Genomic DNA, 27603 nt, shown 5'->3' on the forward strand with positions numbered 1-27603 from the left:
CTGTTTGACGAAAGCATTGTGGTCAGGGAGACATCTGCTTTCCGGCTCTGTCTCACCCTCTTGCTGCACAAACACATCTCATGACAGATGAAAAGACCGCAGGTAAAGCCAAAGGCGCCCCGTGATTGCCGTTGCTAGGCGATAGGCGGCCTATCTCTGATGGTACAACCCCCCCCCTGCAACAATGTCACTTGGCTGAAACCACCTTCCCCCCACCCCATCTCTCAGTTCCCAATCTCAAAACTCAGCAAATCTCACTCCTGTCAGCATCCAGTTGGCAATTCTGGTGTGGTTATATAGTTAACCAAACTCATTTTCTGGTTGATTATAAAACGACATAATATATTTTAAGCTGTAATCACATATTTATAATAATTAAAGCTGCAGTAGGCAACTTTCTCAATGGTCACAATGTAATGGTGGCATCAGGAAAGCTAAATCTGAGTATTATCTACCTGTAACTACTGAAAACTTGAATAATCCTCATAGTTTCTAGAAAACTACTAAATCCTTGTCTGTATGTGATATTTCCAATAATCTACTCTCCTGCATAGTCAAGGACTGGTTTTAAAAAAATGAGCAGCAACTGTCATAGCTGAACATCTGACTCATCTTTTTACGCTCATTTTGGATTCAAATGGAAGGCTGCTTATGTTCTAAAACTGAAGAACAAAAAGACGCGGCGTTGTGTGTTCTCACAGTGCAGTGTGCGTTCGGCCCCCAAGGAGAACTTTTAGAAAACGTCTTTCTTGTTCTCTGACCTCCCCCTCTCAGCTATTGGTCCAAATATCACATGGTTGGTTGCGTCACGGTTGAGAGTTCAGAGGGCAGACTTCACATGCTAATGTACAGAGAGTCAACGCCAATCTCTCTTCTGTAGAGATGGGATTTCTTTGAGTTCCCGCATGTTTGATGAATGGTGCTACTCGTTACAGCAAGTCATCAAAACGCCTAGCACACATTTGGAAATAAGAGAAGTGGACCTCCTCATCTAAACTCCACATTTGCCGAATGTACAAACAAAACTCTCCATTCTCCATCCTACTCTGATTTAGAGGGCGAACGTACCATCTCCTTCGCCTTTTTTTCTTCTTTTGCATAGCTACATAAACTAAAGCCACTTTAAACACTTTAAACTTCTTGTTTTGTGCTGTGATCTCGCGTAGCCCTTCTCTTTATACATCCATGGTGTAGCCGCGAGACGGAGGTCTGGGCGAGATTCCCTCACCCGGTTAATAGCTGCCTCGTAATTATTCTGCATAATTATTAATATGGCTTATTTGGTTGAGGCACCATGCTGTGTTGCATGGATGAGCCTCGCGGCCTTGGATTGGCGACTGGTAGGTCCTCGGGGGGTTGTGTAATTGCTGATTGTGTCACCCGGGGAATGGGAGGGTTTAGCCAGATAGGGTTCCCTGTTCATCGCTATCTAGTGACTGAATCTAGTGACTACCCTCTCCCGAATCGGCAGGGGTCTTTGCATACATGGCTACGGCTGCAGATGATTGGACATTCCAAATTTTGGGTGGGAATTGGATATCCCAAGCCCCATGTTGGGTTCCAAATTTATTTATTTTTTATAAAATAAAATAAATAAATAATTCACGGAAGCAGGCTAAGGTTATAGTCACATTACCTGTCAGAACGCAAAGTGTCTTCACATAAAGACGTTATTAAAAAATAGGCCTTCTTACTGACTATAGGTTATACAGTATATATACAAAAATATTCACACATTAAATATTAAATACAATTACTCATATTAAGTCAGCAGTCTGTGGATTCCGGTGAGCTGAACTGTTTAACTCCAATTTTAACTTAACACTAGGTTTGTTGTACCAATCCTGTGCCACACTGAGAATTACAACATGCATATGTTTGATATAGCTGAGGAAACCAAAGGGAAGTACATAATTCATTTCTGCATTTTCTGTGTTGCTCTTTACTTTCAGTGTCCCGCTTTGATGACTAATATTACTTCTTTCCTTCTCATCAGTATGCCCGTTTATTGCTCGCTAGTGATGTTACTACTGAGGTACCTATTTACTGCCTGCTTACAGGCTCAGTGTGTTTGTTTGTTTGTTGCTGTTGCATGCGTTTCAGTGGGTTTTGCATGAGTCAGTTCACCTCTGTTGTGGTGTTGTGGATGCACAAAAGCAAATGCAGGAAGTAGTGTCACTTCATCAAGTAGGCAGACTAGGCACCCAACATCATTTTAAAGGCATACTATGCAGGATCATTAGCTGTGATCCTGTGTTTACAATAGAATAACCTAAGGCTTCTCCTCTCTCCTCAACCCCTCACTTCTGTTGAAGGCAAGAAACATCCTTGAGCACAATAAGCATAGCTAGCTCGATAGCTTGAGGTAACATTACAGGTCCAACAGAAAACACGCTTCACTTTTCATCCATTTAGGGAATTTAAGAAAAGCAAATCTAAGGTTGACTCTGGTTTTTGAACGAGCCCTGTTGGCTTGTTGTTTTACTTTTCTGTACTTGTGCTTCTTCACCTCCTCCATTGAAGTGGCTAACTAGCTACAAACCCTTTGCTGAAACCTGATCCCACACCCACCTCTCCTCACACAGAAAAGAACATCATGCCCAGAAACATCCTAAACACATTTTAGAATAGAAAATACAGATGGAGGAGCACAGATTTGGCAAATGTGCGCAAAGACATAGATATGACTGAACATGGTTATTTTATGATATTGTCAGGGTAAAAATCCTGCATGCCTAGTCTAGTATGCCTTTAAAGTGTGTGTACTGGCTTTAGCATGTGGTATTTGTTCATATTTGCCGACACTAAAATTTACACCAAAAGCTTGTCCCGTATTATTTGTCCCTTGTGTTTTTGAGTCAATGAAGTGTGACAACAGTCCAGTTCCCTTGGTCCAGCTCAATCTACTCTATCCAGCTGGTCATTACTCTGGCTTTGACTACACCTTGGATTATGAACCTGGAATGTCCAATTCTCAAATTACCATAGACCTTTGGACGTGGTGTGATATTATGTTTATCTGCAATACATACAGCAAAATTAATTAATTTGTTCATAAGTTTAATTGGCATACAATATGTTCTCCTTGAACATATGTACTAGTAGCTGTGGTGATAATCTGTATTTTATGTTTGGTCTTACATAATTCTCAAGGGTTTGCATTGAGAAATTCTCAGTGAATGTGGCAAATTGATAGCTATAGTATCCTCATTGGTATAAAAATGGATAAATAAATAAAGCTTCATTTTAAAATTGAATGGACAATCTATGGTTCATAAGGACAATGCAGAATTGCCCTTCCAGTGCCTGGTACATGGCTGTATTCACAAATGGCCCCACACTTGGCTCGGAGATTTGGCATGAAGGTTCCTTTTTTCTTTATGTTATGACTGTGTTCTCCTCTTTTTTAGCCTGTGTTTGTAATCAAGCATTTGTTGGGCCAAAACATGAAAGAGGGTAGAGGGTGTAACGCGTGTGTGTGTGTGTGTGCGTGCATTTATGTGTGTGTATATATGTGTCTGCGTCTTTGTCTGTGTGTGTGTGAGAGAGAGAGATAGAGAGAGAGAGAGTATGTTAACAAGAAACCCCTTGCTGGAAAAAGATAATAATTACATTTGGCAGAAAATATTGGACAAAATCTCAGTGGCATTTTCTGTGCATATTACTGCATTTTACTGCTAAGTTTTGAACGCATTAAAATTACTCCTCGTGCAGAAAGAATAGCTACCATGTTAAAACTGAACCCTTAAAAACTGAAGAGGCAAACAGTTCAAAATTACAGCATGGCAGTTTCGTAATGTAGATGTATGTTGTGTGAAGCTTCTGATGTGCGAGTGGCTGTTTTAACACCTGGGGAAGCGGCATTTGGACTCACGTTCTTTTTTTTTTTTTTGTGCGTTTGTCCAGGTGCTTGAGGCCACGCGCGTCACGCGGCGGAAAAGCAACATGGCCCTGCGATGGGAAGCAGGGATATACGCCAACCAAGACGAAGGGGAGGAGGAGGAAGAGGAGGAGGAAGAGGAGTAGGGCTAACTCCACGCTTTAACCTGTGACAATCAGAAAGAGAGAGGGAGGGGTGCCCAAACAGGACAGATTTGACCCCGCCCACCACCACCATCACCCCCACCCCCTGCCCCCAATATTTATTTCTATAAGGCCCCATATCACAAGTGACCCATTGATTGACCGGTGAATCGAGCAGGAGTCTCTGGCACGCTCGGAGGATACAGGCCTGGCTCAGACCCATTGGGTTATAAGCAATAAGATCTCAGAGAAAGCGTACATCTGCTGTCAGGGGTCAGAGGCAGTTTTCCTTTTTTTGCTTCAGGTTTTTATTTTGAGTTTTTCTTGCTGGGGCGTGTGCAACTTTGAAGATGGTTGAGATGCATGTTTTTGTGAAGGTTTTTAAGATGGGAATTGGCACAACCGAGTTTATCGTTAATCTGAAAGATTTAAAGGATCTTCTTCAGGGTCAGGGGTTTTTATTTGGCTTCTTGGAAATGATATTAGCTGACTTAGATGCACTCTTTTTGCTTTTCAATGCTTGAAAAGGTCCAGAAGGCTTCAAAGAGCAGTTTTGTGTTACTGCAGCACTGAGATCACACAGCATAAGCATATTGGAATGAGAAATTCACTTAAATTAAGCGAGAGCTGAAAGTTGCCGTAGATTTCCTGCGTGGAATGCTTGATTAATTTATATTGGCTTTTATAATATCTATCCTCCACTGGTCAGTATGATCTTTGCTAGATGGATGACTGTAACTTGTTTGGTCATTTCTTAACAACCCGATTTGCACCCTCTGCAAAATGAAAATACATATCATAAGCAATACAATCACCGCTGATTTTTCCTACTGATCCCCGTAGCTGGATAAATAAGCATAAGAATAGTAGATTTATATTGCACAACCAATCATAAGAAGCATCATAAAAGGTCCCTTTTTGGAGGCTGATCAGTCCTCTGTTATCATTTTAAGGCGGTGCCTTGCCTACCTTCTGTGGGGTAAGTTATGGTAACACAAATGTTTGCATCCATTGGTCTTTTTTTAGAAGGTATGCTGTGCAAAAACAGCAAGGAGCATTATATTTCCTTTCCTTTCTAATATCGTAAAACAGACAGCCCTGCCGTGTCAGAAGTTTGCTTCCCTCCAAGTTCGTTAGGCCTATAGCACGCGAAAAAAAAACATGCATGGTGTCTCAAGATGCCAGAACTACAGAGCTTAGCCCGTGAGTGAGCAAATGCTGTCCTCAAACTCGCTTTTCTGCAGTCATCCCATTCTCTTTTTAATACCAGGGCGGAGAGGAAGAGGAAGTTAATGTAACACTGCATGCTAAACTCAGTGGCTGTTACAGCAGACAGAAAGGGTGTTGTAAAGCTACCCTGCTGTCAATACAACATACCAGCAAACTACATTTACCAGTGCAGACTACATAGTCCAGCTTACTTTTTTTTTAGTAAGTTAGACTGTTGTATTAAGTTATATTGTACCAAGACGTACACATAAACCTGAAAAATGGACTTCTTAACCTGGGAGGTGACAGAACCTATGGTAAAGTAAGGCTTTAATCCCTGCATTAATTTAATGAGACCGGCACACTTCAGCGCTGCTGTTTTACTGTTTGGCAAAGAAAACAATATAAGGAAGTTGAATACTGCAATGTAAGTGCACATCACTTATATTGCAGTATTCGACTTCCTTATATTTTTGACATCTTTGGTGATGATTTTGGTATGACTCACCAAAACTGTTCCTCACTGAAATAATCGGGTTTGGTCATGGAAAGGTGCGACCGATACCTGTACACCCTGTTGTCAACGAAATTTCCTCTTGAACCTCGTCTATCCTTAGCCTCCCTGGAGTGCTATTAAAGATGTTTTAATTGCTGTATTTAAGCTATATATTATTTCCTGCTACTGTGTATTGAAATGACATTGTTTTCCCTAATTGGTGTTATGCTAGCTATCTATTATTGCAGTACATTGAAAACGAAACTATAGTTATTCACAAAAGGCTTTTCTGCTTAATATTCCCTTATTTGCTTAAAACAAGATTCAACACACGGGCATTGAACTTCTTTCTGATAGTTATCCCCTTCTGACTTTTATCCATGTAATGTTTTTGAGAGGTACTGAATTCTTTCAGAATCTGCAATAATATGCTTAAGAGAGCAACCATTTTCATAGAATATTTTGCTAGATCTCTTTAGTTGAAGGTAACTGTTGGGAAACTCAAAGTGGCGAGTGTTTTTCCAGCGATGTATTTAATTGTGTTTAAACAACTAGTTGTTTAACCAAAAAGAACAAATTCTTCATTACCAACAGCATTCGGTGGCTAGTCATATTATGAAATTAGGAGACTAAAAACAATGTGACCAGCTGAAAGAAATGTTTTGATGGTTGCTGTACTTTGGACATACAGCACCAATTGGCATAAATACACAAGGGCATAAACAAAATGATGGAGAATGAAAAATCAGTGAGAGAATCCAAAATCGGTGAGAGAATCCAAAATCAGTGTATTGACTAATCATCATAGGTAAAGAGGCAGTGTGCTCATCCTTAAATGCTTCAGACACAACTGCTAACTAATACCAGGGGAAAAATGAATTTTGACTTTTCCTTGTTTTCCGATGTGGGTTCCTGCTCCCCATAAGGATTCCACTAACCAAGAAGACAACAGGCACTTACAGGAAGTAGATTATGTACCTTGTACATGTAGGATGATGCATGATGCCCAGAATCTCTGCAGCAGCAGCTGTTTGTGGTGAGAGTTGAGGCACTTGTGGCGTTGGCGTAGTTCTTATTGTGCTTTTTATATGCAAAATATCAAAGAGTATTGTTGTGGGAATTTGTCCCTTTCTGAGTACAAGAAATCCTTAACATTTGTTATTTCTGGATTAGAATGACATATAAGCTGTCAGTTTTTCTAAGGATCTTTTTATTTTAATTTTTTTGCAGAAGTGTGATGTGTTCAGCGAAGCAATAAAACCATATTATGTGCCAGTTGCGCTGACAGAATGTTGCACCGTGCGTGCAAAGATTTTATTTCTGCATAAGGACAATGGCTGAATAGGACAATGTATATATGTTAAAGCCTGTTAGCATTTAGAGGGGGAAATTCATTGTTTATGTGTCTTGACAATGAAAACCTACTTCTGTTTTCCTTTTGTTTCCTTGCTGTGTTGGCTAGAGATGAAGAAAGCTGTGTCATTTAAGAATTTTACTTACCTATTGGCATTGCAATGTTTCTGCTTTGGTTCTTTGACATGGGAAAATATGAGAGGCGGGGAAACAAGTATTTCACTTTTAATGAAGAAAAGTCTGTTTATATTGGTGCAGTCGGATATTTACAATAAACTCTGGAAAATAGTTTTGAGAAGTTCTGAATTTTAAAGCCATGTATGCACATTTATGCAAGTTATATATTGTTTTTGTTTGCAGGTTTTTGGAGATATTTTGAGGGTGAGATTAATCTGCTAAAAGTTTTGAGAAGTTATTATGCAAGGTTCACATGACTGTCGCGCTAATATACTGCTTGCTTTTGGGTTTTGTCACACCAGCGTCTCAGCATGGCAGTCTGAACTCAGAAGGCATAGATAAAGGTATTGCCAGGTTTGTGTGCTTATGAATTGCCATATGTCTTCGCAAAGCATAGGAGTGGTTTCTTTTAGAAATTTGTTGCTTTTAAGGATGTGTATAGTAATATAATAATAGCACAAATGGAAGCAACATTATTTAATTCAAGCATTTATTTAATGCAACAATTTTATATTTGTTTGCTGTTTTACCTATATTGTATGAAGACACAGCAAACCTGTATGGTGGATCTTTTCAAGACGCATGTGGCTTGCGTTAAACATTAGGTGGGGTGTGACATCAACAGGGCATATTTGACATAACATATAGAAAGTACACCAAGGAGTATTTATTTTGCTGCAGTCAATAACAGAATAAAAGTTACTCTACAGTCAGAGTTGTTTTGGAACTGTAGTCGAGCAATCCATAGGGCCGATGATAATACATGTGATGGAACTCCCTCTAGTTCCCATTCTAATCCAGAAATAAACTGATACGCTAAATTCCCGTGGATCAGTGTTACGCAAGGTTGGCCCTTGCAGAAAAAAACAAACATGCCATGGTTGTAAAAGAAATACCAAGAGTACACAGTGATATCCGAAGAACCTTGGATGCCTCAGCATCTCTAAGAAAGAAAACTGCAAAGAGGCTTTGTTCTCAGGCACGTTCTGTCAACTTTGTACTATGCAGACCCTTGCCTTTCAGTTTCAGTACCTCACGCACATGTCAGAGCAGCATAGGTCATAGACAAAATGCCTCAACAGTATTACACCCACAGTTCATTCACAGCATAATTTGTAAAAAAAGAATTAATAAATAAAAATGCTCCGAACATTTTTGTCACCCCATGGAGTGGATTAAACAATTCTGTGAGTGTTCCCATGAGTGAATTACTGAATGCATTGTACACTCAAACTAACACAGACAAATACTGTTTTTTTTTTGTGTGTGTGTGAAAATACTGTTATGATTTTTATTGTTGTACTTTGAAAGAATGGCGATGATAATATTCACCATTGTACTCAGAAAGACTTGTAAGGTTTGGAATGCCACCATCCAGTGTGGTAATAATGAAAAATTAAGAAAAGGTAAAAGTAAGGGCAATTAGAAAGAAAAGGTTGTCTGTGACACTTTTGGAGATACAAAATGAATTGTGGGAAAATCACTACATGGTGGATGTGATGAAACAATCATGTTCTACATAAACATTGTGTTAATATGTTAACCACTTCATGTATTTTCATATTCTGCTTCTGTTTCATAGGTATTGTAAGGCTGACACTTATACAAGTATATAATTATTTTCTCATTAAAACAGTGTCGTTTCTTTATTTCTCCCATTGATTCTGCGCTACCATAAGCAATTCATAATTCATCAGCAATTTACCATTTACATACTATACATCTCAATTTATCAATGGTATAATGTGGTACTACGTGGTCAACACTGCAACTGATGGAGTAGTGTGAATAAATTATTAATTGAAAGACTTTTTAAATTAAAATCTCAACCACTAGTGAGACACTAGTGTTACACATCCTAAGTGGTGGAAAGGAATAGTAGTCCAATATACAACTCTACATACAAAGTTTTTGAGTTAAAAATTTAAAAATCCCAAATGTTGGGTTTTTCACTCAGATGGACGAGATATCAGTTATGTTTTGCAAACATGTCTATATATGAATGAAAATGTGTGTGAAGATATTTATGATTTCATCGATATTTTACTAGAAAAGCAGCATAATACATAAGATCATAGTTTCACAGATAAGAAATTATGTTTATTTAACAAGTATGATAAAATAATGAAAATAGGTTTCAAGAAATTTTTGATGAAAAATCAATTTCCCTGGAAAATAACACAAAGTACTTAAGACTATAACCTTACATCCAACAGGTGAAACAAATTCAACAATCTAAAATTTGAGGGATTTTTCCATTAAGATAGATACGAATTCAACTATATTCTGCAGCCATGTCAATATATATGAGTCAAGTGTTTAAGACATTCATGATGAAAAATCTAATTTACTGTAAAACAGCAAAATAGATAAGACTACTGCCTTGTGCTCATAAAATGAAAAAATAAAGAAAGAAAAGTTGTGCTCTTTCATTCAGATTGATGAAAAATGACCTTTATTCAACAACTAGTATATACATATATATGATAATGTGTTTTAAGACATTTATGCTGAAACATGTATTCCACCTGAAGAACAGCTAAATAGGTAAGACTACATACAAATGTCCAAAAGAAAAAACCTAAATTTGTGGTGTTTCCTTTCAGATGGATGAGCAATCTTCATTCAGCAACCATGATAATGAATGAACCATGCCTGAATATGTTTGGAAGCATTTATAAGAAATCTATTTCAGTGGAAAAGTACCGTACATAAGACTATGGTCAGAAAGAGAAAAGTGTTAAAAATCAATAAGTAATTCTGGGAAATCATTTTTATTGAATAACCACGATGAAATAAATGCACAAAGATGTGTTTGGAGACATTTATGATTAAAAATCTTTTCAGAGGAACAACAGCGAAATATGTAAGGCTACAGTTCAAAAAGTGAAATAATGCACAAATCAAAGCACTGCACCTTTTTCTTTCACATAGATGAGAAATTACTTTCATCCAACCACCACAATGAAATAATCAATTGGAAATTTCTTTCAAGACATTTATGCTGAAATACATAGTTCATGGGGGGGAAATATATAATAAGTGAAAAAAATTAATTATAAAAAAAATGTGGGTTTTTCATTCAGCTTGATGAGAAATCTTTATTCAACAATCAATAAACAAATAAAAACCTGTCTGATGACTCCTAGGATGAAAATATATTTCACAGGCAAAACAGGAAAATACATGAGACTAGCATTTATCATTTTATTTTATTTTCTTTTATCATCAGCAAAGCATATTTTATTCTGTGTGTATTTTTTCCTGTGTTTTTCACTGTTCTGTGAAGCACATTGCCTGTGCGTGTTCGATTGATGCCCAGTCCTGTTCCTGAGATCCTACCATCCAGTGGGTTTTCTTTTCAACCCTAATCTGACACGCCTGGTGTGAAGGAGTTGGAGTTTTGGGAGACCAACCGCGACTGAACAGGGGGTTCTTTAAGCTATTAACCAGAGGTAAAATAGCCACAAAGTCTCAAGAGACAAGGGAAAGGAAAACAATACTCCTTAGGGAGAGTATCCCAAAGAAAAGCTCTACACAACCCACATACTGGGTAAAAAAAGAACTAAGGCTTATGGAGTATGAAAATAAAACTGCCGGAGCAGAAAACGGGGCAACTCAAAGAAAAGAGACCTGGAACCGAGGCTGAAAAAGTAAAACCCTAAAGAAAGAATACCGAGCTTAGATTGTGGCACCAACTTGTTGCCAACAATCTAAAAAAAGCTGAAGACTGTTGTGCTAATTTTATAGCCACAACAATCCAATATCGCAGCTCTACCTTTTTTACCTTTTTTACCTTTTTTACCTTTTTTACCTTTTTTACCTTTTTTACCTTTTTTACCTTTTTACCTTTTACTTTTACCTTTTTACCTTTTTACCTTTTTACCTTTTCTTTTACCTTTTTACCTTTTACCTTTTACCTTTTTACCTTTTACCTTTTTACCTTTTTACCTTTTACTCGCTTGACAGAATACCGGCTCTCGTGCAACATAAGTGACACTGAAGCAAAGCTTATCGGCTTGCTCAGGGTTTAAATAGAACACCAACAGGTGCAAATTGTAAAAGGAAATTTGCACGTGTATAATTCAATCAACTCAATGGCCGTAATAACTGAAGAAGAGGTGCATATCAAACCAATGGCCGTAATAACTGAAGAAAAGGCGCAGAAGGAAAAGAAATGGTGGCATCAGCCAAAACCATGACACCTGGTTCTACTAATAAACAGCTCAATGAGATCTCTAGCTGTTGAATGAGTCCTTTGTTATGATTAGAGTGAAAACTTACAGGACGGTAAATCTCTAGGAGTAGGGTTTTGCAGCCCTGTCTTGGATCAAAACACTAAACATGCAGGAAGGTTTTTCTGATCATATTCAAATTCGTTGTTCCTCATTATTTGTTCAATATATAAATGTTATTTTTTAAGCAGAGGAACAGTTGTTCTTTGGGAAAAAGCAGCACAGTGTCTGTAAAAAGTTGGTTTGAAATTCTTCCAAAACTAATTTTGGACTGAGGCTTGGGGGTGCTAAAGTTGGCATAGGTAGCCTACACTTTTTACTGTTATGTAGGCTACCTGACGAACAACGGTAGGTTACTATTTCCCGTTTCTGTCCTTAATTATTTTAACATTTAAATTTCATAACTAAAAAATATATGTTATTTAATTATTTGAAACTAATGTTGATTAGTTATGCTCGTGGAAAACACCACAGCGAGTTACAGCCCGACTTCCCCATAGCAACCTGACACCTCACCCTTCGTTCATCAGACACAGGAACTGATCTGGTTTGGCTCCTTTATAGACAAGGAACAGATGAGCTGTTTTTTTTTTTTTTTTTTGACTGCCTGTTCATCGTAGCTCCTACGACATTTCTTAGTCTGCGAAATTAGGGTTCAAGGAAGGAGAAAACTTTTTACCGACCGAGTGAGAGGACGCAAACCGAACTTCAAAAAAAATAAAAATAATAAGAGGCATTGTTTCCTCTTTATTTTTAAACTCGTGTATTTAGCCTACGTTTCAAAGGAGAGGAAATGCAGCGTTTGTCACCGTTTCGGTACTATGTTGAACCCGTCGTTCTTTGTGCCCAACTTGCCAGTTCGTTCTATGATACTGGTTTACAGATGGTAGTGTATGAGCGATGCGCCAATGCGACCAACACCATCAATCACACCGCCACTGATGAGGAAAAACAGAAAGCCATTTCCAACTTTTACATGACTTACACTATATTGTCGAGCCTTCTCCCATTCATACCCGCTTATTTTCTGGCGAGACGTGGGGATAATGGGTACAGGAGGGTACCCATCGCTGTGCCTTTGGTGGGTTACCTGATTTCAAGAACTCTGCTCCTGCTGGTTATCCTGCTGGAGTTACCCATCGAAGTGATGTTTGGGGGAGCGGTGATTTATGGACTGTGTGGGGGATTTGCCTCGTATTGGGCAGGTGTCATGGCTCTTGTGTCCGTATCTTCAAGCGAGGGACGTAGATCACTACATTTGAGCAGGACAGAATTGATATACGGATTGGCGGGGTTTTTCGGTAGCATAGCGTCTGGCCACCTTTTCCAGTTGTATGTGGTTGAGAACAAACAAGGGGTAGTGCTTGTGGTTCTGAGTGTATTGCTGTATCTTTTCTGCTTTTTATACGTTGTTTTTGTGCTTAAAACGAGTCACGATGATCGAAAGTCAAGGAGCAGCCAAGATGGGCAAGATGGGCAAGAAATTGGAATACTGAATCATCGTTACCGTGATATTGTTAATGTCGTCCTCCTGTTCGCCAGTGCCATTCTGTATGATATTGCTGTTGCGGGTGCTATGGAGATTTTGATGTCTTTTGTAAGGAAAGAACCCTTAAACTGGAATGCTGTATACGTGGGATATGGCAACGCAGCAGGCTTCGCAATCTTCTTCACGAGTTTCCTCGGGGTCTTTGTTTTCTCCAAATGCGCAAGCGATACCACCTTGATCATAATTGGAATGCTGTCCTTCGCTGCCGGAATTTATTTTATGGCCTTCGTGACAGCAACATACATGTTCTATCTAGGTAAGATGCATTTCATTAAATATTTATTTTTCATACTGTATTGCTTATGCTTTCATTCAGTAAATGTTTGAAATACAGAAAGTGCATGGCTTCTTGAGCTTGAGGGTGATTTCACTCAATTTGTAGATATTTGGCGACATGCTGAAATAGTCCTCGATTCTCTGGTCTCCAGTGAGAGAAGCGGGTGCACTACCCATGCATGGCGTTAAAGAAGAATTCACCGTTAGCAGAGCAGTTAGGCTGCCTCCAAAGTATATCGCTGAAATATTAATTTAATTTTGAAATACTGACTTTCCAGATATGCTAGATAGCACCTGTTGAAAGGTCACAGTAAGTCTTACCTGGTACCAGAGAGTCCCGGCAAATATAGTAGGCCTATTCAATACTTTCGTAGGTATGACTGAGTGAAAGGATGTATTTACACACCAAATAGTATGTACTAGGGTCCAGACTGACCCTTTGAAAACTATATCACCATTGCAATGGCTCATGAGCTTTAGTAGGTTAGGCTTAAACAGATGGCATGGAAATCCTTCCTGGAAGCTGATCATTGGCCACTATTACTTTGATTTATTTTAAATAACTATCAGTGTAGTCATCTGAAAACCACATATTGGACAGTAACTAGTGTGCATTTATGCAAACCTTCTGTGAAAGACAGTAAGGCTGAACACTGGCAGCCTAATATGGGCAGTTTCCAAACCTTCACAAGTCTTTTCTCTGCTTTGTTACAGCTCGAACTTTGACTCTGTTTGCACTCATCCCGATGCCAATCATTCGCTCTCTGTTGTCCAAACAAGTCCAGGGCTCTTCGTGTGGTAAGTTCTTGCGCTGGTACAGTAAATAGGCCTACAGAAATGATACACCCATTATAATAACATTGCATCATGTTTCTAATGACATAACACTGACGGGAAGCCTTAAAATGGAGAAAACATTGGAGTACAACAAGGTCAGAAATGCTGTTGAAAAGAAGATAAGAGAAAACAGAAAATCCCATAGAAAAGCTTAGGCATTTATCTGATTTAGATTAAATCTGCAATGGTCAATCCAGGTTACACTTCTGAAAAATTTTAGAAATCACTGGGCTACTGCCAGACATAAGTATTTCAGTGGGTTGGTGGAGGAAAAGTATTTGTTTAACCGGTTTGTCCACGTTCCTTCTGAAAATGTGAGACAGAAAATTTCCCGAGTTGCATCACTGTATCTACTTCAGCAAGCACATGACTTGAGAACTGGGCGGGGTCTTATTTCATTCTGAAGCATGCAGTGACCTGGTTCACCCAGATTCATCTTCTCTTTCCTTATTTCATTCTTTCCTAAAGTCATTCTGAAGCATGCAGTGACCTGGTTTACCCAGACACATCCTGAGTATTTGACCAATATATCCATACAAAAAAAATTACTTAAATCTCAGGAACACTATGTTTGAACAATGCTGTTACAGGCAGCTAAGCTCTTATCCGAGAGAACAGGACTCATGACTCAAGACACATTAGTTAATGGAAAGTTATTTAGATAAAACAAGGCAATAATGTTCATTAGCTCAACTCGTGCCTTTCACCATAAAAAAAAAGTGTGCAAATTGATTTAATGAAAAAACAAAATTATTTAAAATTGGTCATTACTTTCCCTTTCCCCTATATAACTTATAAATATATTTATTTGGTAAGTTCTGACAAAGCAAAAAATTAATATGGCTGGAATTCAAGTATATGTTTTCAACACAATTGGTATCTCGTGATTGGTTCATTGTGGGATCTCAGTTTTAGTCATCTGATAATCGAGCCTGCTCTTTATGTTTGTGAAGTGAGGTGTACAAACAGAACTTTTGTGCACAAGCAGATATGAGAGAGGAAGTGCGTGTGGTTGCCATGGTCTTGCAGCCAAGTTAAGCCCCCTTTTCACCACAAGAACCTTTTCCAGAACTCAGGAAGTTTTTGCAGTGAAGAAGAGGCACAGACTTCAGTATGCATCATTAAACATTACTTCTTTTGCTGTAATCAAGGTTATAGACACACACACACACACGCATGTACAAATGCACACACGCACACTTAAATGCAAAAGTATTGGGACTGTTTGTCAAATCAGTTGTTTCCTCTGTACTAATCAGATTTGTATTTTCAAATCAAACAATGACTATGAGGCAAAATTCAATGTCTGCATTGTGAATTCATGTGTTATTTTATTTATTTTTGTTTTTGCTTTTATAGATATTGAACCATATTAGCTGTTTCAAATTTCACAGGTTTACCTGTGCCATATCAAGAACAAATATGTATGTGTCCCAAACGTTATGGAACTCACAGGTTAAAGTGCACATCCTCTGCTTTTATTGAAGGGTATTTTTAACTTTTAGAAAGGTTGTAGAAAGATGTATAAATTACAGCAGTTTTTACATATGTAAAAATATGTTATAATAATGTGTTTTTCAAAGTGGAGCAGAGCATAATGGGTACAGTGAGGTAATAAAATAATATATAAATAAACTATACTATGCATCCCATGCCCCTGTCGGTTGGGTGGCTTTTACTTTGATAAGCAATACCAAGTCTCCCCATTTCACTGAATTCTGAAAATAATTATACATGATTTTCACCTCTAAGAGCGGAAGCAACAACATTTCCCTGTCAGCCAATATGAGTTAGCAAGCCCAAACCTACACTACCTTGAGAATACTGTGCCTGAAGCCACACTTTAAAACTAATGTACAAACATAAACCCACATTTACGTATAGTCATTTACACTATTTGTTATTGTGATATACTGTGTAATCTCACAATTCAATAAGGAGCTGTGAAATTCCAAAAATATAAAGTGCCATGAAAAAGTGTTGGCCCCCTTCCTGATTTAATCTATTATTGTATATTTGTCACACTGAATGGTTTCAGATCTTTAGACAAAATGTAATATTATACGGAGGGAACCCAAGTAAACACAAAATATGTTTTTGAAATTGTTATTTCATTTATTTCATGAAAAAAGACATCAAACAGCCTATCATGGAATTTCTAAATGGTGAAACCAAAGTGTATAGAAATGACCATTAAATAAATGCTGAAAATGTGCACTTCAAATATTAAATTGTGGTGTTCAGTGCCATATCAAGAAGAAATAAACAATGTCTTCTTCCCAAACATCATGGAGCCCACTGTACATACACACACAGTAACATGATTGTAAAATGTCACCCGGATTCTTGCTAAAGCCCAGAGAGAAGTGTGTAGATGTGAAAGTGTAGTTTCCCTTTTTCATTCTCCACCCCACAGGAACTGAAAGTCAGACATTTCCTCCTGCCATTGTTGTCTTGTTGATTACCAAAACATCTTGTTTTTAAATGGAGAAGATAAAAAGAGGATAAAGCAGAAGCGGAAAGACTAGGTTAGGTGAATAAATGTGAAAAAGCACATCAGGCATAGGCTTCATTGATTTTTTCAAAATTGTTGAAAACTTTACACAGTTCCAGTCTTTCCACATTTGTCACAGTGTGTAATACCATGTTCTGTGACTTAAATAAAAATAAAGTCCAGGCTTAAGTTACCATTAAGTAATCAGGTTGATAAGTGAAATAGCTCCCTCTACTGACTAACAGTTGACACAAAACGGTATAAAGTCCACAACATTTGAAAGATGGCTCAGCTTTGTTAATAATTATGTATTTCATAATTTTAGAGCTCGACATTGATTGTCTAAAACAGATTTGAAAATGTCATAGAAATTAGCAATTTTCAGGCTATTGCCTTTAACCTCCTAAATTATTTTTTGTCCACAGGTATAAAAATCCATCCACCTCTACTCATTAAGTGTCAGCTATTTCCTGCAGTCTCTCCAACTCCCCATATCCACCTCCATTTCATGTTTTATTCAGTGTTTTTAAAACTGCCCTCCCCCTCCAGGGTGTCTGGGGATTGAACAACATCATCTTAAAGCCAGGCACAACCCTAGCCCAACATCGACAACATAATTGCACAATAAAACTCTTGCATACCCACTGTTCCTTACTCTACTAAATTAATAGTTGTGCGTAACAACACTTGTTTTCTCCACAGGGAAAATTCTCACAATGCTGCAGCTCTCCTTTTCCCTGGCCAGCCTGGCCTATTCCCCAATCTTCACTAAGGTTTACCAGGCTACGCTCGAGTGGTTCCCTGGATTCACCTTCCTCTTCTCCAGCATACTCACAGTCCTCGCCATCATACCCACAAGGTAACTGGAGGGGTCCTTCTCTGCAGTCAATTCAAGGCTGATTCATATTGATTTCTGAATGATTTATTGGGGCTCTAGCGATGACTCGCAGCATTCTCTCGTTATTTATCTCCATGTGTGGCGATGCTTAGCATTAGAGGGTGAGTGAATGAGTGAGTAATGAGAATGTGAGCATTAGAGGGTGAGTGAATGAGTAATGAGAATGTGAGCATTAGAGGGTGAGTGAATGAGTGAGTAATGAGAATGTGAGCATTAGAGGGTGAGTGAATGAGTGAGTAATGAGAATGTGAGCATTAGAGGGTAGTGAATGAGTGAGTAATGAGAATGTGAGCATTAGAGGGTGAGTGAACGAATGAGTGATGGGAATGTGAGCATTAGAGGGTGAGTGAATGAGTGAGTAATGAGAATGTGAGCATTAGAGGGTGAGTGAATGAGTGAGTAATGAGAATGTGAGCATTAGAGGGTGAGTGAATGAGTGAGTAATGAGAATGTGAGCATTAGAGGGTGAGTGAATGAGTAATGAGAATGTGATCATTAGAGGGTGAGTGAATGAGTAATGAGAATGTGAGCATTAGAGGGTGAGTGAATGAGTAATGAGAATGTGAGCATTAGAGGGTGAGTGAATTAGTGAGTAATGAGAATGTGATCATTAGAGGGTGAGTGAATGAGTAATGAGAATGTGAGCATTAGAGGGTGAGTGAATGAGTGAGTAATGAGAATGTGAGCATTAGAGGGTGAGTGAATGAGTGAGTAATGAGAATGTGAGCATTAGAGGGTGAGTGAATGAGTGAGTAATGAGAATGTGAACATTAGAGGGTGAGTGAACGAATGAGTGATGGGAATGTGAGCATTAGAGGGTGAGTGAATGAGTGAGTAATGAGAATGTGAGCATTAGAGGGTGAGTGAATGAGTGAGTAATGAGAATGTGAGCATTAGAGGGTGAGTGAACGAATGAGTGATGGGAATGTGAGCATTAGAGGGTGAGTGAATGAGTGAGTAATGAGAATGTGAACATTAGAGGGTGAGTGAATGAGTGAGTAATGAGGATGTGAGCATTAGAGGGAGTGTGAATGAATGAGTAATGGTAATGTGTCCCAATATTGTCTTCCATTTTAAATAAAATCACTTGAAATGATTTGTCTTTCTCTTTTTTAAGCATTGTGGGCTGCAGGACCGCCAGACAGGAGGGTTATGAGAGGATACAGGGTAACTGATGGATGAGAACGTCGGCCACTATCGTTCACCTGCTCCACCTCTTTTAAGGGCCAGAAACATCAGGGAGGACAGCCTGACGGAAGGAATACATTACATTACAAATCCAGAGCAACTTACACAACTTTTTTTTTTTTTTAAACGTTGCGTCCATTTATACAGTCAGATATATATACTGAAGCAATGCAGGTTAAGGACCTCAAGGGCACAACGTCATTGTCCTACTCAGTCGTTTCCTCCTGGACTTTTATCCAGTCCTCATGGTAATCAAAACTACTGGCCTCAGATTTAATGCAAATGCAAAAACATTTTACAGCAACTAAATAAATGACAGGAGTTACATCAGTCATTAGAATGGGGATATTTTTGAATCCTGAAAGACAAGAGTGTGATTATACTGGATTCTCTGGAAACAAAAAATAATTATGCTTTGATGTTAGTTGCTGTAAATGAACCTAAAGGCCTAATTTGTATAATGTGGTATTTTTAATATCAGAGTTAAATTATTTTATTTAACTGACATGTCTGAAGAGCAGCATTTGCTTGGTATGTAAATTTATTGATGGCAATTTGACACGGCTTTTCAGAATGTTGACATATAAGAATTATGCAAGGGATTTATACAATGATTGTTTAATGTATATATTGTACATGTACTGTCCACTTTTATGGACATTTGATATTTCTTTATTATATTTTGTACTTTTATAAAAATGTTGATAAAACATGTTGTCAATAGATTGAGGTTGGAGGATTGGACAGCTGACACAGGAAAAATGTAGGAGTCAAATTACCGAGTGTCTTTTGCACAGTGAGGGGATGTGTCCTTTTGATAGAGGATTTGGAAACAGTTTGAAATAGATTTTATTAGATTATTGGTGACCCAGAATAGTCTAAAACAGGGGTTCTCAAACTCGGTCCTGGGTCCTTGTGTATGTTGGTTTTCATTCCAACCAGTCGCGATCCTAGAATTTTTTTTAATTTTTTTCTTAATTAGGTACTTTTCGCATTTAGAGGGATTATTTACCCTCTGAAGCCACATAGTGTCAGAAATAGCTATGCATGTCATAAAGAATAAAAGTCCAAACTAGAGGTGAATCAACAGGCTTCTAATTTGTGTGTGTGGACACCTGACCACTACAATTAACCATCTGGAAGATAACAAAGAATTAAAAAACTAAGCAAATGTTTATTCAAACCTGCATTGCATTATGTTTACGGGGGAAAAAATAATAAGAATGAATAATAAAAAAACCTAATTAGGAGCCTATTGATTTACTTCTGTCTTCCATATCAAAAAAAGTTCCCTCTTTTAATGTAATTGTACTATCACAATATGCACAGTGTAGTACAATATCAGCACGGGAATTTTATTCTTTGTGGAAGCAAAGCTATTTCAGACATAACATTAAGAGGGTAAATAATTCCTCTACAATAGAAAAGCACCTAATTAAGAATTTGCAACATTTTGTTAAAATTATTGGATTGAGATTGTGGCTGGAACGAAAATCAGCATACACAGGAGAGGCCCAGGACTGAGTTTGGGAAAACACTTGTCTAAAATATCAATAACAAAAAAAGATCTTTTGAATATTACAGTTACAATGTAACATTTCCTTCGGTCACAAACAACTGCACGTCTATATTTTTAAAAGTGCCCTTTTTAATGATTTCAATATACACTGCAATTTGACTTGAAAAAAACATGTATCCTCGGTTAGTATGATATTTCACACAATGTGAACAATAACAAGGAATTATAAAGATGAAAATAAGGCGAAGTGAAAATTGCAGGCAACAGCGACAGCAGTTTTATGTTCAAAATTGTCAGGTCCATCCACTATCATTTCAGCCCAGATCAGAACAAGCATGTCCAAAATATACAGAAGTGTACTTCAGATGATGACATATGTCCATCCAGTCTGCCCTTGCACTTTCATTAATCTAAGGAAGCATACTATTTTTGGCAGCAACTGTAGTATCTTCACTTAAGGCTAGATGGGCAAAAGGCATCACCATGGTAGTTAATGAGTGCAGTTTTTTAAAATCCTTCACAACATAATATCATGAATCGCTTGACTGCTGATCTCAATAAAATAAAAAGGCAGACACTTGCAGAAATTGTACATTCAACGTAAAATGACAAAGTGGGATGTTCAATTTTATAAGTAGACAATACATGTGCTATGGACTGACAAGAGTGAACTGCGGTACATTCAAATGTTTTTTTATTGGTCCAATATTTAAAATCAGTTGAGGTAAAGATAACTGCATCAAAACAACATTGATGAACGGGCTAATTTACACACTTGTAATTTAAAACATCAAAATGTACATGTTATGAATTCCGTAGTAAACAATGCACAGTAGTGGAACAAAAGGAAAAGCATGTAATAAGCTATTTGGCTTTTTAACATTTTAAGTTTACAAAAATAAGAAAGCCCCCTCTTGAACATCTCCACCTGTTCACCCTCAGAAACCTGACCTAACTTGGATTAAATAAAACATGTTTGTACAAGCTTGCAGGGTAATGGACATATATACATTTTTTCTAGACACATAAGGCAGTCCTAACTGATAGGATGACTTTTTGAAAAAGCAGTAATATTAGAAGGAACTGTACACAAAGTCAGGGCGTATTCAGTGGGTAGTTACAAAAGGTTATTTACCTTCAACTGTAATTATTTTTTTTATTTGAATGTTTTGGCAATTCAGGAAATTTAGGGTGTCCAATAATTAAATCTAAATCTATTAAGTATTTAGGACTCCTCCATGAGAATGATGAGCGTTTCTTAGAGCTTTGTATTCAACTGGTATGTCTGCAAGTGACCTGAAGTTCTGTATCTATATGGCTAATCTACAAGTAGAATCATTTAGAGATATGTTTCCATCAAGTAGATTTGAAATCCAGCTCAATCAAAGAGGTGTAAATGTTCAAATTTCATCCATGAATAAATTTCATACTCAATGAAGTTCTGTGCAGGATATTTTTTGCTACGACAGTATGAAAAAAAAAAATAATAAAACATTGTAGCTGCCTCAATTGCACCCTGTAATCACACATTAAGGGGGAAATGGCTACATTTATTCAGTGGAAAGATTTCTGGGGTATCTTCATAAAAACAACAAGGCAACAGAAAGCATTCAAAAAGGCAGGGTGTGTTCAGCACCCTATGGAACAACACATTCATTCACATTCTCGTGTTTTTACTGTCCTTTACTATGACCGGTAATTTTAGCTTCAGAATACTGGATGAAACTGGATACACTTAGCAGAGCTAAGTACATCAGCCTTAAGAGAGTTCCCAAAGCGACATTAAAAATGAATGGTTTCTTCCTCGTCTCACAAGCAAGAATTTCAATTAAGCTTCAGCCAAAATCAAAATGTTATGTTCACTGAAACAGACATGCTGGAGTTCCCATATCCTTCAAACCACTCAACCTCCACTCCAGAATTACACTGTCAATACAAATTACATCAAGTCAATATCAAGCCTATAATCAAAATTTGTTAATTTGCATCCGAGGGAATAGAAAGTACAAAGATGTCAAACAGTTGGCAAAAGCCCTTGTAAAATTTCTCATGACAATCCTCTATAAAGCTAACCCGGCTGTATGGTTTTCTTTAAATGTATAAACTGATGGAAAATATACACATAAACTGAAGCAGTGGCCCAAGGGTAAACTGATGAAAGGCTGACACTTTCCATTTGAATCTGACATGATTTTGAGCGGAGAGAGGCAGCTAGCAGCTGACAGGATAGGAAGATGCTCGGAGAAAAAGGCCTATATGTCTGTGACAGCTGTGGCTCCAGATGGTGCGGTATCCAATCAAAGCACAAATTCTGTGTTGTGGAGATTAAAATGACCTTGCACTGTCCTTTCTAACCCACCATCTCTAATCAGTTTTTTTTTAGGGGGGGAATATTTTTTACTTTCACCTCCCGTAGATGCTACAATCAGACAATTTCTTGTGATGTCTGCCATACACACAAGCTTCTGTGTGTAGGTAGTTACACCCTAAACACTCGACAGAGTCCACATGTCCACCCAAATGTTTAAAATACACAAAAATACTGACAAATGTGAAACTCAGTGAAAATATATCATATAAATAAATTAAATGGATTAATGCAAAACGATGAAATTCAGAATGTTGTACGATTTGTAAATCTTCAAGTAGAGACTGAACCAGTGCATTACACAATTACAATGTCAACCGTCCTGAGGAGAATAAAAGGGTGCAAGCTTTCATCACTGGATCCTTCAGATATTTGCTCCCTACTTTGAGTGAAAAATAATGATCAGATTTAGTGACACAGCATTTAGTATAGGCCTGAATGGCATAACTATATGAACAGCTTCCTTACTATGCAAAGATGCAATGATTTGCTTCCCTTCATAATAACTTCCTTCTGAATGTTTTGAGCTTCAGAGAATATTAAGATATTATAATAAATGTTGTAAAATTACAACATTACAACATTTGCAAGCTGGCTTTTCAACAAAAGACATGAATAAAAACTAGGCAAAGAAACAGGAAGGTAATTTTAAAATTCTAGATTCAAACAACTTCCCTGTTCTCTGCCCAGTCTCTCCAAAAGGCCAGTCCCTTAAATAGACTTGGGAAACCAAGGCATTATGTCATAACCTACGATCTCGAAACTTCAAAAAATAGCTTAAGTTTTTGTCAAGCTCAAGGTGAGAGCGTATAAACATAAGATGCTAAAACAACTCTGTAACCTGCAAGTCTATTATCAATTAATTATGTCAATGTTAATACATTTTTTCTCAATAAATAAGAAAAAATGACAATTAAAAGAAAAGGAGGAAAAGGTACAGTAGAATAATAAAATGGAGACTGATAACTTTTCCACAAAATGATTTAGACACAGATGTAGACACAGAAACTATAATGGCATTTCACTGCTTTGATTTTGACAACTTAGTGAAAAGAACAGTATAATAACACAGGCGAATTTTTCTGAACAGACGTTGCAAAAACTACCCAGATCTGAGAAGGGAACTCCCATAAATGCTTTCCCCTCCATCCATAACAATTCCATAAAATCCATTCTACTGTTGAATCCTCACTGAGCGGAAACTAAGAACATTTCTGTACCCCATTCAAATTGAATCACAATCACAGTTCACTCTCTTATCATGGTCCACAAGACAAACGTAAGAATGTCTCTTTAGGTGTCCTCATAAATTCTTGCAGACCATTACTCCTCTTAGGTTCCTGGAATTATACTCATTCCTTACACTACATCTCTAACATTAAGCCATGCACATACTATAAATAAAATGTAGACTTCAAATATGGCAGATTTCTACAAACTTAAGAGTACTTTTTAAATATAAATATCAATAGTGCAAAAACAATGTGCATCCAAGGCATTGGACAGTTAAACAGATTGCACATTAATCTTTGTTATGAAACAGAAGTAGTCTTCATTAGGAGCCAATATTAAATTTTAAAAGGCAGCGCAGACATTGGTCTACATGGAAAATAACTCAAATGTAAAAACAAAGGAAAGGGTATTGGTTTGAATTTCATTTCAAAAATTTAGATTTTTTACAGATTAGTTTATGTTTGTGGCTATATTTCCAGAAATGTAAAATTGCTAATTATATAATAATAAATGTCCAAGTAATATTTAGATTTACAACACTTGTAATGTACCAATCCTAAACTTTCACATGGCATTATTTTTAGAATACACAGAAAACAGAAATGCAACAGAAAACCATTCTGGTCAAAATATTCATGGTAAAATAAATATAGCCAACCTTCCCCAAATCTCCCTTTTCCGTGTTAGGGGAAAAACAGAGTTTGAGTACAGAAAGAGACATGAGAAGTGCAGTTTAAGTCCCATACAAACTGATCCCCACATTTTCAGCAACCAGATTTTGTATTTTGTAATTCAGACAAAATGGTAGTGATGACTTTTATAGAAAGAGACCAATTACAATGACCTATGTGCAGTGAAACAATTATGATAACTGAACTTATTAGAGGATAAGACTCTCATTGAATAACCAAGCATGGCACTTGGCGCACTGTAAAAAGTATTTTCTGGCATTTACATGCATTTTACACAATCCAGTCCGGCTGTTTCTTGAATTTAGAATGTTTAAATGTTACAATAGGTTATACACTTTTATATGTATTTTATATGCAATAATAAGAGAAGGCCAAATATTTCAGTGCCAATTGTAATTTATGGCTAAAAAGCAAAAAGTCACCAGTTGACAAAACATTGTTACTGTTAGACAACATAATACCACCTTTTTGTGAATACCCTTGAAGTAACATTTATAAATGCAATATCTGTCGATAGCTGTGAGCACTACCCTGTAAATCGACATGCAGTTACGCACAATTAAAAGATTAATTGAGATTACTCAGGTGCAGAAAGGATGAAGGAAATGACAGGTAAACAAGTGTTTTCGCGAGAGGGCCATAACTGCATCGTGTACAATAGAACTTCAGGATATAAAAACCTGGTTGCCAGGAAACACAGGGGCCCCATCGATGCACTTCATTATCTTCCCAAGTACTACACAGAAATGATTTCAGAGGCATAACTGGATTTATCAGCTGCCATGTTTCAAAGATAAATCGGCACAAACCTTAAAAGGAGGAGTCTCTAAATTAGTAGTTTTAGCCAAAATATTAAATATAGCACGGTTGAGAATTTTTTTTGAAATACTTTTGAAATCGTGTTTATATGTCAGAGAATTCTCGGTTCTGCAAAACAAAGATGGTTCTCACACTGACAGAAAACAGAACCTTCTCTTCCTCCTCTCCGCGGGTCAATAGCACCATGACAGTAACCAGCGCATGCGGAAAATACTGTAAAATCCAGTTAACGTTGGCTTTACAGCGCTAATATAATATGGCAAGACACATGAACGAAATTAAACATTAAAAGAGCTCAATTATGAATAAGAGTCATAAATAAGAAGCTGAATTTCATTACAGTACCATTCTGTGCATGCTTTCATTTGTCAAGGCCAAAGTTATTAGGAACTATAGGCAGGCAGCCATACAAATATACCAAAAAGAACAATTTACTGTAACATCAAACACGACAGACCGAGCCACTCCTTAGTGCTAGCCATTTCAACCCAATATTAGTCACTTCCCGTATCTGAACAGATAAGGATTTGTATCAACACACGCCATTTATGAGTCAAAGGTCTCTGCTTTAAGACAGAAGATGAACACAGCAAAGTGTGAGGTCAAATGTGCCTAGCTCACATGTAGTATTCCACACAACTGTGCTGGATATTCTTCCGTCTGCACACCTATCAGCTATCCGGGTCCCAGCAATGTCCAAGCAGACGTTACGGATCACGCACGCAAGGCCTGGTCTCGGTACTACTTGTGTACACACGTCTCTCCTGTTAAGCAAAATCATCAGAGAACACTGAGGATCCTTTTGGGAACATATTGCGATCGTAGTGACAGTAATACAACTACCACACTTGCTAAATTGATTTATCTGAAATTTCAAAGCTAGTTTAGCACCTTTCACAGGTGTGCTCAATAATCACTGAAAGACTCTGACAGGTCACATGAATGTAAACATCGTTGAAGACATAGTGTTTCAGAACTGGATGAGTTAAGACTATTTTAATTACAGAGACCTTAGGTTCTATTTTTGGCACACTGTGAAAAGTCCCACAATGAGCATTGCCTATCAAAACCCGAATGTAGCTGCCCTCACAGTCAACTGACCTCTTGTATATATATATATATCTCTTATTTTCTATTGCCTTGAACCATATCAACAGATGACAGGGGCTCTCTTTACAGCTAAGGAACAAGCCACACTGACAATTTATAAAAGAGGTTACACAAATAACAACCCTGGCAGGACTGTAAAGAATGAGGAATGCGTGCGCATGTATCACATGATTATAAGCCCCGATTCCTGGGATAACGGCGGTCAGAAGGAAACACTAGCGCACTGTGAAGGGTGGGGATGGGACGCCGCGGATTGCCTTCAGAGCAATTATGAATAAAACCGATTGGCTGCCGGTGGGAACAGAGCTCCAGTGTTCTTGCAGCTAACCATTTTCCGATGCCATCCGCCAATGTAAGACGGCCATGATTTTGCAGAAAGAAAAAAAAAAAAAAAAAAACTAATTCACGGGGCTTATCTATAACGTACAAGTCACACCAGCTGTGCCTCCGGTACAATAATACACACAACCGTACTGCGAGAATAGAATCACAGTTACTGCGGTAACGGGGTATCAGTCAACAACAGCGTTCTTTGATCCAATATCCAAATTTCGCACTCTCTGAATGCAAAATGGCAACCAGAAGTATGTTCATTTTGAGCCAACACACAATAGTATATGCAATTCAAACTTTTGCATGAGTCAGCATTTGGCTCATGGTCTACCTTAGTTAGAGAACCGTCAAAAGCTCTATGGAGTTACACAGAAAAAAAAAAAAAGACGAGATGAGAGAAGATAAATGGCAAGGCCATCGTTTTGACTTTCAAACTGAGCTGGTGTGCTGCTCAGGGCAGTGCAAGTTTTTCCTCCATCAACAGAACTGAGTGACTTAGCAACAGTGCAAAATTTAAGTCGTCCACCAATAACAGTCACAGTATTTGTCAAAGGAACCATTGTCACCACGGATCAAGACCACATTATTTGGATGCTTTGTATGTTTCCTTGTTCACTAAAGCCTCCATGAAATTTTTGTTGTGACACCGAAAGAAACCTCAGGGACAGGCAAGTTCTTCCCCTTTCATGGGCATCCCTTATGCTGTCACACCAAGCCCAACGTCAACCTGACCGCAATGCGTTTCATTTTGAGTCGCCCTTATTATCCCAAACACTGGAACACCGTGAGATCAG

At 37.8% G+C, this 27603-nt stretch overlaps 2 protein-coding genes across 6 annotated transcripts in view; both read left to right on the forward strand.

The window, feature by feature from the left end:
* LOC135239711 (PALM2-AKAP2 fusion protein) overlaps window positions 1-8891 on the forward strand; it is a 117928-nt gene extending 109037 nt beyond the window's left edge. For 4 of the 5 annotated variants that reach the window (XM_064308582.1, XM_064308586.1, XM_064308585.1 and 1 more), the window contains 2 exons: window positions 1997-2035; window positions 3907-8891. In XM_064308582.1, coding sequence (XP_064164652.1) covers window positions 1997-2035; window positions 3907-4026 — 159 coding nt within the window. In that variant the 3' untranslated portion in view covers window positions 4027-8891. The remainder of the gene's footprint in view (window positions 1-1996; window positions 2036-3906) is intronic. The other variant, XM_064308583.1, reaches the window with a different exon arrangement.
* A 3056-nt stretch (window positions 8892-11947) lies between these two features.
* Window positions 11948-21692, forward strand: LOC135239983 (solute carrier family 46 member 2). The gene is made up of 4 exons (XM_064309037.1): window positions 11948-13298; window positions 14033-14116; window positions 17352-17508; window positions 18665-21692. Exons 1-4 carry the CDS (start codon window positions 12287-12289, stop codon window positions 18720-18722), a joined length of 1311 nt encoding a protein of 436 aa, XP_064165107.1. The 5' UTR covers window positions 11948-12286; the 3' UTR covers window positions 18723-21692.
* The last annotated feature ends 5911 nt before the right edge of the window (window positions 21693-27603 follow it).

The sequence above is a fragment of the Anguilla rostrata genome, chromosome 14 (assembly GCF_018555375.3).
Source record: "Anguilla rostrata isolate EN2019 chromosome 14, ASM1855537v3, whole genome shotgun sequence".
NCBI lineage: Eukaryota > Metazoa > Chordata > Actinopteri > Anguilliformes > Anguillidae > Anguilla > Anguilla rostrata.

What these genes read in the sequence shown, in the direction of transcription:
- LOC135239983 (XM_064309037.1), top strand. Translation starts at nt 12,287, where the DNA reads ATGCAGCGTTTGTCACCGTTTCGGTACTATGTTGAACCCGTCGTTCTT. An exon ending in AGTCCAGGGCTCTTCGTGTG is followed by an intron (nt 14,117 to 17,351) that starts GTAAGTTCTTGC and finishes TTTTCTCCACAG; the next exon opens with GGAAAATTCTCACAATGCTG. An exon ending in CTCGCCATCATACCCACAAG is followed by an intron (nt 17,509 to 18,664) that starts GTAACTGGAGGG and finishes CTCTTTTTTAAG; the next exon opens with CATTGTGGGCTGCAGGACCG.